At 36.0% G+C, this 16619-nt stretch overlaps 2 protein-coding genes across 7 annotated transcripts; one reads left to right on the forward strand and one right to left on the reverse strand.

Moving 5' to 3' along the window:
• Positions 1 to 103: 103 nt before the first annotated feature.
• LOC117619809 (hydroxyproline O-arabinosyltransferase 3) lies at positions 104 to 5913 on the forward strand. Of its 2 annotated transcripts, none has more exons than XM_034349846.1 (9): positions 104 to 296; positions 1333 to 1930; positions 2907 to 2974; positions 3063 to 3264; positions 3731 to 3828; positions 3931 to 4000; positions 4106 to 4177; positions 4391 to 4504; positions 5393 to 5913. In XM_034349846.1, exons 2-9 carry the CDS (start codon positions 1511 to 1513, stop codon positions 5453 to 5455), a joined length of 1107 nt encoding a protein of 368 aa, XP_034205737.1. In that variant the 5' UTR covers positions 104 to 296; positions 1333 to 1510; the 3' UTR covers positions 5456 to 5913. The 2 variants fall into 2 exon arrangements, with proteins under 2 accessions (XP_034205737.1, XP_034205738.1); XM_034349847.1 differs by having other exon boundaries at positions 168 to 290.
• A 1876-nt stretch (positions 5914 to 7789) lies between these two features.
• Positions 7790 to 16560, reverse strand: LOC117617312 (lon protease homolog, mitochondrial-like). Of its 5 annotated transcripts, none has more exons than XM_034346645.1 (20): positions 16151 to 16560; positions 15923 to 15988; positions 15509 to 15700; positions 15323 to 15388; positions 15041 to 15082; positions 14820 to 14942; positions 14464 to 14562; positions 14243 to 14308; positions 14060 to 14146; positions 13857 to 13896; positions 13435 to 13606; positions 12219 to 12343; positions 11889 to 12019; positions 11691 to 11795; positions 11421 to 11534; positions 10732 to 10899; positions 10530 to 10631; positions 10014 to 10331; positions 9029 to 9550; positions 7790 to 8323 (listed from the first exon to the last, which is right to left on the reverse strand). In XM_034346645.1, exons 1-20 carry the CDS (start codon positions 16451 to 16453, stop codon positions 8138 to 8140), a joined length of 3027 nt encoding a protein of 1008 aa, XP_034202536.1. In that variant the 5' UTR covers positions 16454 to 16560; the 3' UTR covers positions 7790 to 8137. The 5 variants fall into 5 exon arrangements, with proteins under 5 accessions (XP_034202536.1, XP_034202535.1, XP_034202538.1 ...); XM_034346644.1 differs by having other exon boundaries at positions 9029 to 9562; XM_034346647.1 differs by having other exon boundaries at positions 9029 to 9562; positions 16117 to 16268.
• Positions 16561 to 16619: the final 59 nt, after the last annotated feature.

The raw sequence follows: 16619 nt of genomic DNA on the forward strand, positions 1-16619 counted from the left end.
TCCGACCAAAAAGAAAAGAAAAAGAAAATTTAGCATTGGACATTGGTGTATACTATAATCTATGTACTAATTATTTTTAAAAAACCCTAAGATATGAAAATTAATCCAATAATAGTTTTGACATGATGTTATAAAAAGGTTGCTCAAATACCAACCGAAAAAGACAGACAAGGAGGAGTCGGAATCTCCATAACCCGCACTTTTGTCAAATCGACAAAATCCTTACTTTATTATTTCTCTGATCCGAACACCCGTTTTCCAATCTCTTATCCTTCTCCACCTGCGCGCAGGTCAAGGTCCTCTCTCTCTCTCTCTCTCTCTCTCTCTCTCTCTCTCTCTGTATGTCTGTATGTATCTGATCTCCAAAACCCGTATTGTTTGAGCTCTATACCTTAATAACTGAGACGACTTCTACATTTTTTTTTACTTCCTTTAATCTATCATTTTTCTTTTGGGTTTTTTCTGGGTTCTGGGTTGGTTTCTAAAGGTATGAACTTGTAGTTGGTTTCTCAGTTCTTTGTACATTGAATATTTAAATTCTTATGTTCTGGTTTTACTGATTAGAGTATGTTAACTGTTCTTATAATATGAATTTGGAAAAGTTTGAAAAAATTTGAAGCTTTGAGTGTGTCTGATCCATATGCTTATGATGGTATCCAATTCACATTGGCATGCAAGAGTTAAATTTTGGGGAATTCCATTGACAGGCCCCAAAATGAGCAGGTGTAGAGAGCATTTGAAAGGGTGTCAACTGAGTTCCCCTTGAATTTTTGTTTGTATGTCTTGAATTGTGGATGCTGCTTTTCCCACCCTCCTTTTCTTAAGGACGTTGTCGGTTAAAGATACTCCGGAGTCCGAATTAGTGGAAAGCAGAGGAATTTGAAATTGATTATATGAGTTTACTGGTTCACTTATTCTTAATGGCATTTGTCATCATACTTGTTTAAATTTTGATCCAAAGTGGTCCCCATCTCCATTCTTTAGTAATCTTAAGATTGATATGTTGTCCTCAATTTGATATAAACTGCTCATTAGTGCTCAGAATTTGTGGGTTATCTCCTGAAAGTTCTCTTGAAATTCTATGATAACAGCTGTTAAATACTGATTGCTACTCTATCACGTAAACAACCTATGAATTATTAATTAGAATGGGTTTGGTAGAGTGTGGGTTATTTCAATTCATAAATGTGTTTGGATCGAATTCATTGAAAAGTTCTTGCATAATTTTTTTTAAAAAATTTTATTTACTGGTGATCTCTTGTGAACCAGTGGCCTTAATTTGGTCATCATATCAATTCTTTTGGGCTAATTATTTGGAGTTGCTTAATGTAGGTATCTCCAGAAACTTTTTCGGAAGTTGTACAAGATAAAAGAAGGGTTTAATGTTGCTGCTAAATTATGTTCTGAACAGCTGAATTTGAAAATTCTCATTCTATGCTGTGATGGAATAGGAAAATTACTGTGTTATTCATTTGGGAAAGCTGAGATTTTTATTCATTTGTAATAAACAATGATTGGGAGGAAGAACATGGGACGAGCTTCACCCGTACTTCTGGTTCTTTTGGTTCTTGGGTTTTTCTTTGCCACTTATAATTTTTTAACTACGATAATCCACTATAGATCTGTTGGGAAGTGGGTAGGTGATAATTTGAATGGTGGGTTACTGTCTGACCCCATTATTGGGATGCCTGAGAATGTGAAGAAATTCAAGAATTCCAAGTCACCATTCCATGTTGCCTTAACAGCCACTGATGCTCCTTACAGCAAATGGCAGTGTCGCATTATGTACTATTGGTATAAGAAGAATAAGGACTTGCCTGGATCGGAGATGGGAGGTTTTACCCGAATTTTGCATTCAGGAAATCCTGACAACTTGATGGATGAGATCCCAACTATGGTCGTTGATCCTCTTCCTGCAGGTCTTGATCGGGTTAGGCTTCTTGCACTATAACCTTTTGGTGACTATATTCCATGTCTTTGTATGTTTCATTCATTTGTTCTTTCTTTTCAGCCTTTTAGTTGTGAATTCTTACTTCTTCCCTCAGGGAGTAACTTCATTATATCAGTTGGATGTGATTATGTCTGTTTGCACAATTCTATGTCTAATCTAAAGTCAAAATAAGGGGGCTTGGCAATATTAGATATGTTTTAGAATTTGCTGAAAATAAAGGAGAGTAAAGGAAAAGAGCCATAAAGAAAAAGCTAAGATTATGCCTTTTTTATTCTTTTTTGGAGCTCAAGCTAAGACTGATGTTGAGTATGGGAAAAGCAATGAATCATTAGAAGAATAGCATGTATTTTGATTTTCACGGTTCAAGCTGATCCAGGTTATTGATATTTCAACGATTTGCTACTCACTGGATGACATGTGAAACTTATTAATTTAAGTTCCGCATCTAATTATTATATCCTTTACGAAAAGATATTTAGGTTACTGTTATGAAATACTTGCAGAAATGCAGCCATTTTAACTTCTTGGATCTTTCCTTAATGATGACGTATATGGTATTTCTTATGAATAAATGGGTTTAACTGTAACTTGATTGATGTGTAAATCTTAGACCTTGTAACTCTGTAGTTGAAGATTTTTGCTAATCCTGTGTAAACTGTTTTGATTGAAGCCTTTTTCAGAGTCAGAGTATATATCTCTACCTATCTCCTATCACAATCTGTCCATATGATGTTGTTGATTGGGTTCTGTTTCCTTATCTATCAATCAAATATGTTTAAGAGTAGCACCCCTTAGGTGATTTTTCACTAACTTTTATATGATTATCAAATAAGTTTAATAAATTTTATACAATTATAAAGGAAGTTTAAGTAGTTATTATCATTCTGATAATTTATACTTTGTGCATTTTATCGATATATATATTTCCTGACATAATTGAAATTTTTTTATACAGGGATATATTGTCTTGAACAGACCATGGGCTTTTGTTCAATGGCTTGAAAAAGCTACAATTGAGGAAGAGTGAGCTTCTGCATATTTGATGATCTTAAGTTTTCTTATGTTTAACCTTATACTTGAGTATTAAATCCTTCTACTTTTGTTGTTGCAGATATATTTTGATGGCAGAGCCTGATCACATTTTTATAAATCCTCTTCCTAATTTGGCTCATGGAGGATATCCAGCTGGCTTCCCATTTTTCTACATTAAACCTTCGCAGAATGAGAAGATCATAAGAAAGTTTTATCCTGAGGAGAATGGCCCAGTCACAAATGTTGATCCAATTGGCAATTCTCCTGTAATTATCAGAAAGGTAGTATCTTTTGGTAAACTGTACTTTGTTTGGCCTTATTTAGTATTTGTGATGGCCCTTATTATGTTTGAGACATTTAAAAATGTTGATGTGCCAATTTATTTTGAGTTTCTGAACTGTAATGGTGTTTCTAGTTTTCTGTAATTTTGTCCTCTTGAAATTACTCATTGTCATCATATATAACTCCTGGAACTACTATTGCTGATCTATATCAAACTATCTTCTTTTGTTGGGTAAAGTGAACCATGTTATGACCGAATAAATGTAATCATTCAGGATTTGCTGGAACCACTATTGCTGATTTTTATTGATTTAGTTTTGTAGGGCAAAATTGAGCCATGTGATGAATGAATAAATGTAACCATTTAGGATTTGATAAAAATAATATTTCTGATTTATATCAATTGATCTTGTTTTGTTGGGAAAATTTGAGCAATGTGATGAATGAATCAATATAATTATTCAGGATTTACTGGAAAAGATTGCTCCAACATGGATGAATGTTTCTTTGAGAATGAAAGAAGACGTAGAGACGGATAAAGCTTTCGGATGGGTGCTAGAAATGTAAGTTTGACTGACTTTAGTTTTAACTAAATTGAGTTCTAGCAATTAGAGGTACCAGCTTTGACGTGTCTCTCTGCTTCTGATTTTCTTTGATGAACTAAGGTATGCATATGCTGTAGCATCTGCTTTGCATGGAGTGCAGCATGTTCTTCGGAAGGACTTCATGCTGCAGGTTTGGAATCATACTTAGAGAAGCTCTTCATATCAAAGTTGATTTGCATTTTTATTTTATGTATACATTGTGGTTAATAATGTCCTTGTGTCTTTAAATTTTCAGCCCCCATGGGATTTGGAAATTGGTAAAAAGTTTATTATTCATTATACGTACGGGTGTGACTACAACTTAAAGGTATGTGTGGCCCTTCCCCTATTTGTCGATTCCTGTTATGAATTTGTGCTTATAAGTACAATGTTAAAGTTTGGACGTGCTTTCGGGTTAGCCATTACTGAGAGCCACCTTCTTCTTCCTTTTTGTTTCTTGTTTTGCACTAAACAGATGGAATATAGATAATATATATCCCATTGTTAGTTCCCTAGTTATCTGAAGTTTCCAACTTTTTAGGGTGAGCTAACATACGGCAAAATCGGGGAGTGGAGATTCGACAAGAGATCATATCTACGTGGACCACCACCGAGAAACCTTCCCTTACCCCCTCCCGGGGTTCCTAAGAGTGTGGTATGTCAAGGAATGTTATTGTTACAAATTACAATTTGTGTCTTCTGTTTTAGATGATTTGGTGTACCTTGTATTTTTATTTATTTGTGTGCCCTAGTTCTCTTCATTTATACAAGAAAGTTGGTAGCATTATGTTTCTTTGAATGCTGCACGCAGAGAAGTTATTTCCCCTTAAGACAAAGGGCTGCCTTGTCTTTACTTTTTTGTTTTAAATATTTGTCATCTGGGTATGGCATCATGGATGTAGTCTGAAAGGCAGAAATCCAAACCGTACATTCTTAAATGAAGAATGAAGAGTAATCTGCTTCAGAAATCCCCTACTCCGATGAAAATAAAATTAGTAAACAAGCAGAAAACCCCTTGTATGCCTAGTGATCATAAACCTTATAAGATTGGGTACTTTCTTAACCATGAGAAGCTTTAATTTACTCAGCCCATGTGGGGAGTGGAAAGCCAGCAGTTGTAGTTGATGGGTAAAGGGAAAGTCACAGTAAGGTGAACTGGAGACGAGGGAGGGGGAGGGCCGGGGTTTGTGACAGACTCATGCTGAGGTGATATGTTCACGTCATGGCTTGTGTTGGTGCTGGGAATAGCTTTAAGATTTTTTCTGCAACCAGTTTACTTTCTGGACAGACTGACTGACTGACTTACAAAATACTTGTAATTTCCTCACTTACAAATTTGGATTCCTTTTGTGGGAGAAATGTTTAGAAATGTGGAGGTGTAGTGTACTAGTGAACTGTAAACCGTTGGCAACCATTTTTTAACTGATTTTTGGATTGAAGTTTTCATAGTATATGACATGTTTTATGAGTATTTTTTAAATATCTCTCTCTCTCTCTCTCTCTCTCTCTCTCTCTCTCTCTCTCATGCTCATTTTGTGTGCAGGTCACCCTTGTAAAGATGGTGAATGAAGCTACTGCTAACATTCCTAATTGGGACACACAATAGATATCAGCTGCATTCCATTCAAGATAGATTATGATACACCGATGTTTAGAGAAGGAAAATCGTGATTCAAGTGTAGCCTCTTAGAAATAGGAATATACACAAATCCCAGATCGTAAATTGAAAATAAGAAGGTTCTGATGTCTCAAATGTATATCTGGGTTACACTTGGATTTTAGGGGAAACTCAGGGTGTTTGAAGGGTAGAGGTTAAGCTGCTGAGCGGCATAGTTTAGGATTTTGTGATTGCTGCAATGTGGATTATTTCGAGTTGATTATATGCAATCATTCATTGTAATCCCTGAGCCAACAGGATCCAGCCTTAGAGGGGGAACTGGCTTTAATTTTGGATTAACACATCCCGTCGTTGAGATTCTGTTTAATTTCCTCGGAAGGAAAGGAGCTTTGTTTTCTTTTAATCTCGTTTCAAAGCATTTGAACATTGGTACTTCAAATTGTGGACGATATAGCGACAATGTTTCAGTTCCTTTTGTTATTCACTTTGACAAAATGGGTGTGACACAGCCAAAACTATATTACTGTACCTAATTTGTTACAGTAACTGGTGTAAGAGATTAAATTGGTATTAAAGTAATAGTTGAACCACCAAGTATTGCGTGCATTGGATGAACCATTCTATTTGGACTTAATTCTATCTTGGCTGTCTTTCGATGTGTGTAACGTGTTATTTAGGATGAAGGTATGTTTGGCAGATGTATCAACTCCAGCCATGATCCAAAAATAATTGCAGTAAAAGATATTTTAGCTGAATTACTTGATGATTGCAATCAGTATATGTCGAAATTGTTCTTGTTAGTTATTGTTTTGTTTTAATGTACATCCCTCGTGACTCTGCTAAGTTATGAGTCTTTTAATACGAACAGAAACAGAACTAATAAAAGAAATATAAAAAACATAACTAGTCCGGTATTCTCCCAACCAAGGTATTAAATATCAAAGGTTTCGGAAATATTAGCGATTCAAAAACACGGAAATATCGATGAAAGTACTTACAAAATGTCGATATCGGTAAAAATTGAATAAAAACGACAGAAATTGTTAGAAAAACATGGAAATTTTATAAAACTTTAGAAGATGTTCATTTAGTCAATTTTTTATTGTTTTGACACACAAAAATTGAAGAAAATACGTTGTATGATGGTTTTTATGATTTAAGTTGCGTATAGTGTGAGCTAACAAACGCAATAACTTAAAAAATGAATAATATGCGAGTAATAAAAGGGGTTTATACTATTATATAGGTTAAGAATAACACATATGTAGAGTAACAAATTTATTTATAAAAAAATATATATGATAATTTCTTTGATCGAGTAATTAAGTCCATATGTTTTTCTCTTTAAATAAAAAAAGCAAGGGCATTATAAATAGTAACCAGCAAATGTCAAATATGTGTGTATAAATACAACCAGAAAGGAAGAACATAACAAAGTTGACATATAACTCAGTTAGAAAAGGCGCCAGAATTTGCCAAAATATCCCCAGTCCAAAAAAAACGAAATCATCGGATAGCCCAAATAGATGGTAAACTTGACCAAACAAGCCGCATATAATACTTTTGTGGTGAATCCAACCGTAAAAGTTGCCTTAAATCATCCATTCGTATTTCCTTTAGCGGTAAACTTGAGAATCTTTATAGCTAGCATGTACTCTTCTTGGACACATCATATTTGTACCTAATGAAAAACCAAGATATTAATCACTTGCTATTCAATTTGGTTTTCTCCAATATCCCATTTTTCTACCCCTCAAATACATGACATGCTTTTTCTCCCTCCGAACTTATCAAATTCTCACATTTTTCTCAACCTGTCAAGAAAACTCGTTCTTAATTATCACGAAACACACCCATACTTTGCGATTTGCCATTGAAAACAAATATTTTCATGCCAATCAAAATGGTCATGAGAGAAGAATGACAAATAAATTCACTCATTTTCCATGCACATGATCATACATTCACTCATTTTACGTGCACATGACTCAATCTATAATCAATGCATCGCATGCCTAATTGTTGAAGTACATATTGATTTGATTACCAAAAGTAGTCGGGGGGTTAGCTTAAGTGCCCCCAAAAACTACGACCCAAATCAAAAAAAAAAAATTCTTTTTTCTTTTTTCTTTTTGGTCCGATGACCCAAATCTCACATATGTTTCTTTCCCATTCTCATTTTTATTTCCATTTCCCTTCCGTTCCCATTTCTCCATGGTAAACACATAGACATGGCAACCAACACCTAAGATGGTAGACCACACATACATGGCAACCACAAGTCTGAATCATTCATATCCAGCTAGCCCCAAGAGGGGAATGAAAGGCTTAATTCCAGATCTATTAAATAAACAGACTAATTTCAGAAACTCGTATTATCTCATTTCTATCAGACTCCGACCACCAATCTGTGAAAAAATAACGGCCTGCGGGTTACAAAATGGGGCCAATGGGTGCTTCAATTTTACAAGAATAATGGGAAAATATAAGTGAATAAATAAAGAAAATGTACATCGTTCCCCCACCAACTGAACTATCACAATTCTTCTAATTTTACCTAGGACCGTCCTCTCGAAAATGGACATGGTCTTGATTTGGACGTCGCAGCAAACTCTCACTCGCTTTTGCAGAAAATTGAAGTTCTATTGAGAATTAGTGAGGAAGAATGGCTCATTTTTTCTCATTTTGACCATCACTGAAAGCCAAATCAAATATCTGATTGTAGTCATCCACAAAATGAACGTCAAGACCTTCTTTTACATTAGGGGCAAGCTCATCGAAATCCCTTTTGTTAGCTAAAGGGAATATGATGGTCTTCACATCGCTCCTCCTTGCTGCTATCGTTTTCTCCTTAACCTATATTGTTGACAAAAATGTAATTTTTACAAGTTTGAGATGCAACACGATGTACTCAAACACAAAGATAACGAGACAGAGAAATAAAAACCAGGCATCAATCAAAACCTACAGGACTATGCATGTCAATTGGAAATCATTTTTACAAAGCTTTCATGAAGTCAAAATCACAAACACCAAAAATACGCAAACATGGAGCTTGAAAATTCATCGTGAGGAAACCAAAAGTACACCCTGAAGCATAACATCAGATGTACTGAAGTTTCCTAAATATAGAAAATAAAAGTAAATCGCGTAATTTAAGTCATAAGAAATATATAACACTTCTATTAGCAATACATGGAAACATTCTCTTGCCTGACACTGGCTACATAAGATGCTTAGGTTTCCAGAGCATTTACGTCGATTTTGCTTGAATGTGTGGCCTAGATGACAGTCTGACAACATATGCACTTCACGTTGTTAGACTGCCTCGCAAAAGAACATACCCTGGAAATATATAGCCTGGCATATGCCATCAAATCAATACTTCATTGGCCACCTCTGATTTTTAGTTTGTTGGACAAGACCTTGTTACTATATGTATACATATACATACAAATACATACATACCTACATACATATATATACATATGGAGAGAGAGAGAGAGAGAGAGAGAGAGAGAGAGAGAGAGAGAGAGAGAGAGAGAGAGTCATTTAACATACCCCACCAATTGGAAGTATCCTCCCAGTTAATGTTACTTCCCCTGTCATTGCTAAATCCCTCTTGATAGGCTTCTTCATGGCAACGGACAACATGGATGTGATCATGGTGCAACCAGCACTAGGCCCATCCTTCGGCGTGGCCCCTGCAGGAACATGGAGATGAAGCTTGGAATTGGCAAAGAAAGTGTGGTTATCTGGATCTTTATCGAGCAATATTGCTCTGGCAACAGTGTGAGCAATTTGGGCACTTTCTTTCATAACATCTCCAAGTTGACCAGTGACATGAAGGGCTCCTTTCCCCTCTGCTTCCTCAATCTGAGTGGTTTCTATATACAAGGTGGAGCCACCCATGGCAGTCCAAGCAAGACCCATAACAACTCCAATTGGAGTCTGATCATAGATACGTTCAGCATGGAAGACAGGTTTGCCAACAAAATCAGCCAAGTTTGATGAGTCAACCAAAACTTTCTCAACTGTTTTTGTTGCTTCACCCTCCTGAATTTTCTCAGTTTCTTTTGCATCCTGTAAATATAGCTACAACAAATTTTTAGTGGGTAAACACATAAATTCAGACATCAATACAGATGGCATGAAAACATTGAAGGGAAAGTATGTCACGAGGAAAAAGATGAGCACCAAAAAGGAAAATTTAACAAGCTTTAATATTATGTGGAACTTGCATATCATCCATGGTGTCTATATAGTTTCTTTTACCCAAAAAAAAGGTGGGGAGGAGAGAATATATTATTTTCCAAAAAAATGTGGCCAAAAATCATATAAGTCTTTTCCTTCATTTAACATATGTAAAATGAACTAAAAGAATCTTTCTAAACTCTCTCATCTTGGGGATCCATAAAATGTTAATTACCTCTCAATAAATACCTAGCTGCATAGTAAGTTTACAAAAGAGAATTATATCAACTGCATTCAAGAAATTTCTGATGCAGAGTAAATCAGTACCCAGACTTTATAGTTTGTTACATACCTTTGAATCCACGGGTTCATCAGTATCTTGAACCTGAACTTCAACAACTGCAGGTTCATCAGGGAGAGCCATCTGAATAGTGACTTCTTCTGCAGAGGTTTCAGAACTATGGTCATGATCATTGCCCTCCAATGATTCAGCTGCAGTCTGGTTCTTGCTAGAAACTACTTCTTGATCCAACTTATCATCTTCTACTTGGGTTTCATCAGTATCCACAAGCTGAACTTCAACAGCAGCAGGCCTATCTGGGAGAGATTGTATTTGATCAGCAACTGCTGCTTCATCTGATGCTCCTTGTCTAACAAGTTGCAGAGCTATCTGCCACAGCATAAAACGTAGGTTAAAGCATATTACTGTTCAAGGACCCATATCATTGTTTAACAAAGTCATAAATTTGTTCAGCATTTCAGAAGTAGTTCCTTGGACCTAAGAAAACCATGGGGAAACTTTTAAATCATGTGGAAAAAATGTTTTCAAGTTTGTGATGATGATCAAGATTTAGATATTTTTACAAACCTTGCGGTAGATCTTCTCTATGTGCTTTTGGAGGTTCCTAACACCTGCTTCTCGGCAATAATTTTCAATGAGAGCAAGAAGAGCTGCATCGGTCACTTCAACCTGAAAAGATAGTAATTTTAACACATTAAGCTAACTGAAATATAGCATACAAACATGCGTGCATGTCCACACACCTACACACACAGACAGATACCAGTACCTGTTCAGGTTTGATTCCACAAGCTTCACGTGTGGTCTTCTCCAAATAGTCCCTAGCAATGTGCATTTTCTCATCAGTGATATATCCAGCGATTGAAATCACCTCCATTCTATCCAAGAGGGGACTAGGTATCATCTCCACAACATTTGCTGTACAAACAAAGAGAACCTACAATAAAAATTTCAAAGTATGATTCCTCAACTTAGTAATAAGGATTCAAAATAAACCATCCTTGATTCTTATTACATTTCATCCATGCTACAACTTACATGGACACTTCTCAGATGCATCATGTAAAAACTGAATGTGTGAGGAAAGAACATCAGCCCTATGGTGTTGACTACAACCAGACATCTATCACACGAAAAAATAATGTTCCAAATACAACCAATTTCTTCAACTACTTTATGATCAATTCCATGTTACAATGTTTAAACTTTAAATTACTAGAGATATGATGCATCCATTTATCTGCACTAGGTAGAGAGAGTAAAGGAATTGGGAACCCAAAACATCCCGTTTCCTTTCCATATTGTAAAGTTAAGATTATACCAATTTAACAATCATACACACATACACCAGATGGCTTGGATATGGCAACCTAATTGTTTTTAAGAAACAAAATTTATTGCATATAACAATAAAATAGCATTTTGCTCTGCAAAAAGTAGAATTAGCATTTTGTTAACCTTTGACAGGTCGATTGGAACATCAAGATAATGGTCTAGAAAATTAGCATTTTGCTCTGGATCAAGAAGCTCTAACAAAGCACTTGCTGGATCACCAGCATGTCCCCTTCCCAACTGAAACAAAACAACACAAATTTCAGATTAAACTATCAATAATCTATGTAAATAAGTATTTTATAAAACTACTCACTCTGGACTATAAAAAAAAAACCAACAAATAGGATGTGTTTCAAATACAATATGAAGAAAGCCAACCCGCCATTTATATACCTTGTCAATCTCATCAATCAGAACTAAAGGGTTGGCTGTTCCCACATTTTTAAGGCATTGTACCATCTTCCCTGGCATAGCACCAATATAGGTTCGGCGATGCCCCTGGATGTAATTTTCAAAGTTAATTGTATAAGATATAGCTGCATGATACACAGATGTTTATCAATATTTCAGAGTAAAAAGGTTTCCAAATACCTTAATTTCAGCAACATCAGACAACCCTCCTACAGAAAACCGAAAGAAGTTACGGTTCAAGGCACGTGCAATTGAACGACCAATGCTGGTTTTGCCCACTCCAGGTGGGCCAGAGAGACAGATGATTTTCCCTGTGATATATAATCAAAACATCAATAATTCGGGTGTAATGAGAACTAGCAGTCTGCAGCATTGGTTAAAACCAAAGAGAAACAAAAATAAGATAAGAGCCAAGATCAGTGTCTGAAAAACAGGACCAACCCATGGCATGCAGTGAGCAATGCCCATGAATCAAGACACACAATTACAAAAGTATCAAACTATAATGACCTTGTGAGATTCCTCTGAGTTTTCCAACTGCTATAAATTCCAATATCCTTTCCTTTACATCATTTAATCCATAATGATCTTCATCAAGAATTTTTTGCGCCCGAAGAACATCAAAGTTCTCATCACTGCATTACGATTGAGATAAGAAATATTATTATATTGAAAATTGTATAGAAATGTAAAATTGCAATAATAGGGCACATTTCTTCAATAAAATAATGCACTAACTTAACAAAATAGTACACCCCATTTTAGATTATATACTAGATATCTCCTTATTACCAAGGTTTTAAAAGACGTTGCGTAGGAACGCCTTGAGGCAAGGCATTATGAATCGCTTTGACACAAACTTTGTTTACCATTAGGGGTACAAGAAACTGTTGTGCCGTTATGAGGCCCTGCAATGTCGGCCAAGGTGTAAAAAGGGAAGAGAGAGATAACTTCATGCCCTATTTTCCTTAATGTTTTTATGCAAACCCCGTCGTTTCGTCCTAGTAGCCCAAGATATTTTAAAGTGAAATAGCAAGTTTCACTTGAAATGGTAGAAAATAAATAAAGAATTACAAAACCCCTCCAAACGCTGTGTTTTGTTCCCTCTTCCATCTCAACGCCAAACCTAGCCCATACTACAGCCCCAAAATAAACTCCTAGCCCTATATTTCCTCCAGCAAAACCATAGCTTCTCCTCCCAAGTCCTACCGATCCATGTCAACTCCCAAAACCAAATATGATAAGCCCGTAGGATTGATTATTGTATGAATGTTGTGTGAAAAAAAAAATGAATATTTTATGTGCTGTGATTGATATTATGCTTACATTACAATTAGTAGTTATGTTTAACTATTTTCTAATATATATATATATTGCTTATTACACATTCCTCTTTGACCCTGGAATTCATAGTCATGCTAGTACCATGGTCCTCCAAAATCGTTTGCACCACATCAGTTTCTTACTACCCATATCATCTACCCTAAAATATATAAAACTAAGGACACATTGACAAGATGAAATCCTAAAGCATTATGAAAAATAAAAATAAAAATCACGTGTGGCAACAGTGTTAATAAATGGTCATCTATTCTAACCAAACAATGCTTATGGTATAGCCTCAACAAATTATTAAAATCTTTCAGCAACTCAGTCACAGATAGGAGTTCAATATATTTGAATCTCAAAGACTGCCCCAAAATAAGATTTGAAGTATTGCAAAGACCTGTAGTTTCCCCAGGGAATTGAAGTCAACCAATCTAGGTAATTGCGTGTCACATTAAATTCACTTGAACTGGCCTCCAACAGCTGCAGTTTTGTAAGTTCTTCTTCTATAACTTGCAAAACATGAGGTGGGCAGTTTTCCCTGTTTGGTTCAAGCCTCTCCCTAAACTTTTCTGCAGAAGATCAGAAAAGTGATGCAACAATTACCTTTATGTACATGAACAATCAATATTCAGAATAATTAATGTTTGCCACATAAATGCTTAAGTCATACTTAGAACTAATGGACAGAAAACACCGAGAACATACAACCATGATGGACACAGATTACAACCAAGCTACTTACAAAATTTAGACGCTTTGCATACATACAAGTATACATAGACACACACACACACACACAAAAAACAAATAAAAACAAACCAGAAAGTGCCGTTTTGTCATCTGTCTCTAATCCCAGTTCCTGCATTATATCAAGCGAAATAAATTCCATAAAGGCCCAGGGTTGAAATAAAGAAACTGATACAAAGCCACCACAAAGTGAAGATTATTTAATAAACTACTGTCAGTGAAGCAGCAGTAATTCATGATATACAATAATATCTCTCGACGGTGGAGGCGAATACCTTCTTTATGGCTTTAAGCTGTTCATTCAACAAGTATCGACGCTGTTCACCACTTATCTTCTCTTCAATTGCTTTTGCAATAGACTCCTAAGTATGATCCATAAGGAAAGTTCAAAAGACAATTAAATTGTAATGGAGAACACATGCCAAGTACAAAAACAATGGCATATTGGCATTTCATACCTGAATCTTGCTGATTTCTATCTCTTTCTTTACTAATTCCAGAGTGAGTTCTAAACGTTTATACACCTGAGGAATAATGGAAGAGTTGAAAAACATTTTTTGACATAAGAAACTTGAATATAAAGGCTTGACAAAGTTCTATTTTTAAAAATAGGCAACATAACAATTGAGCTCTCTAATTATAAGCCACTCTACTGTAATCAAGATAGAGTGATACTCACATCTAACTCTTCAAGAACTTTCTGGCATTGCAATTTGTTTGCACCAGATATTGCAGCTCCAAAATCTGCTAACCTTGGAAAATTAAAATCACCTATATGCTGCAAAAATGGAATAAAATGAAAAGTTTATCATGAACAAAATTATATATCCAAGTGATTTCAATACACAGAGATGTATGTAAAACACTTTTTTTTCTCACTAGGCCAACTGTTATCATAAAGCTATCATCACATGCTATAACTTCATCAACTCATTTAAAAATAGGGAAAACCAATTAGAATGGACAGAAAGTTTCACAGAAGTTGCAAGGAAAGAGATTGGTGATGAAGCAAATAAGCACACAAACAGAACAAACCTGTGTGTATGTTTGAACATGATCTCTCCAAAGGGAACTAGTCTTGAGGACATCTCTTAAGGTTGATATAACCTCAAATGATGTTGCCTTTATGACATCATCATCTTTGTTATATGGTTTATCCTGCAATATAAGTATATGGCCCAAAAATAAGAAAGAAAAATATATGTGGAACCTTCAAAAATTAATATTTTATATGGGATAAGATAAAATAAACATGCCTTCAGATGGTCAACTTTTACAGTCAGGGGATCCTCGTCAACCTGTAGAGGAACCATAACTTTTCTCAGTTTAACAATCTTTATCCCAAAATGTTTATACTAATTTGTATTAATATACATGTAATTGAGTGTCATAAATCTTGAGGCATTCAATTCTAAAATGTCTACAAGAGCCAACTGTTTTAATCAGTTCAGGGAAAAATCTGTAAATGAATATGAGGAAGGTCATGGAAAATGGTGCCTTAAGATGGATTTTCAAGATTACTGATTATTTCCACTCACCATCTCTGTAATTCGAAGTCTTCTATGACCAATAAGGACTACTTGGTCTCCTTGGATGCTTGAAATCTGAGACACGAAGATACAAGTAACTACAACATAAAAAATTGAAAGGAAATTCTAACAGATGTATGTCAAGTTAAACCACAAAACTAAAGATGCACGAAACATGAAAGCAAAGTTAGATACCTGGGCAAGCGTGCCAACTTCATGCAGACGATTGAACAACTCTTTTCCTTTCAAGTCATGTATGTTTTTATCTGTTTCGGAACCTGACACCAAACTAGGATCAGTCCCCGGTTCATCCTTGAGAAGAAACGCACCTGCATAAGGAGCTTGTCGCTTTCGACTTTCTTGTAAAGCTGCTAACAATTTAGGATCCTACATGAAAAGCAATTCACTATTTTACATTATTTATTTTCAATCCCCTTCATATTACCTCAGAGTTATTTCTACGAGTGCATGGTCAAAGGTGGTTATTGATATACTTAAGTAATTTATAAGTGCATAAACCTTGAAGTAACAGTAGCTAAAAAATTGACCCAACAATGAGATAACCAAAAGAACAATCTGATTTTCACTTTACTCGAGAATCTCATATACCTTCACATAAATTGGCATGTAGAACCCAGGAAAGAGTGGTCTATGCGGCAATGGCAAAGCTAAAACCTGCCCCATATAACAATAGCCAAAAAACAAACATGTTAGCACGATGGCTATGGAAGAAACCATCACGCAATTTATACATAGAAAAAAGCCAAGACATTTTCTTATGTTTTCTCGGAATCCGAACAGACCACTTAGCAAAACCAGATTCCAAAGCCAACCAACCGTAAGATAATCTTCGGGTCTAGGATTAGTGGACACAATGGCTGACGAAGACTTGGACTCTGCTTCGGCCTCGGCCTCGGCCCCCGCCCCCTTGAACTCAATTTCCACCACCTGATCAGACCCGTCGCTGGCGTCCGAGCAAAAAAAAGCTCGGCGAGCCGAGTTAGGGCTCGGCCGAGTCAACCCAGTGAGCGAGCCGAGAACACGGAGAACCGGCGAGGCCAGCACGGTGGGCCCGGGGCGGAGGCTGTAGAGCTTGCCATGAAGGCATGACGACGAGGAAGACGAGAGAAGCTTCAGCATTTGCTTAAGGCAGCAAATGGATTGAGACTGTCGTTAAAAATCGGAACTTCAATTTAACGAAACCGCCATTTTTGTGTCTCAAAGCCCCTCATAAACCCTTGTTTTGCTTTCAGACGAACAAAGAAGAAAGAAGAAAAGTTTATTGTTTTTAAATTGACGGAATCAA

The sequence above is a fragment of the Prunus dulcis genome, chromosome 2, assembly GCF_902201215.1.
Source record: "Prunus dulcis chromosome 2, ALMONDv2, whole genome shotgun sequence".
In the NCBI taxonomy this organism is placed as follows: domain Eukaryota; kingdom Viridiplantae; phylum Streptophyta; class Magnoliopsida; order Rosales; family Rosaceae; genus Prunus; species Prunus dulcis.

Excerpts from the sequence above, each read along its gene's own strand:
- LOC117617312 (XM_034346644.1), bottom strand. The coding sequence starts at position 16,453 with ATGCTGAAGCTTCTCTCGTCTTCCTCGTCGTCATGCCTTCATGGCAAG. Across the intron at positions 14,563-14,819 it reads ATGTTCAAACATACACACAG|CATATAGGTGATTTTAATTT; the intron begins GTTTGTTCTGTT and ends CCATTTTTGCAG. Across the intron at positions 10,900-11,420 it reads TTCCAATCGACCTGTCAAAG|GTTCTCTTTGTTTGTACAGC; the intron begins GTTAACAAAATG and ends TTTTTATTGTAG.
- LOC117619809 (XM_034349846.1), top strand. The coding sequence starts at position 1,511 with ATGATTGGGAGGAAGAACATGGGACGAGCTTCACCCGTACTTCTGGTT. Across the intron at positions 1,931-2,906 it reads TTCCTGCAGGTCTTGATCGG|GGATATATTGTCTTGAACAG; the intron begins GTTAGGCTTCTT and ends TTTTTTATACAG. Across the intron at positions 3,829-3,930 it reads TTCGGATGGGTGCTAGAAAT|GTATGCATATGCTGTAGCAT; the intron begins GTAAGTTTGACT and ends TGATGAACTAAG.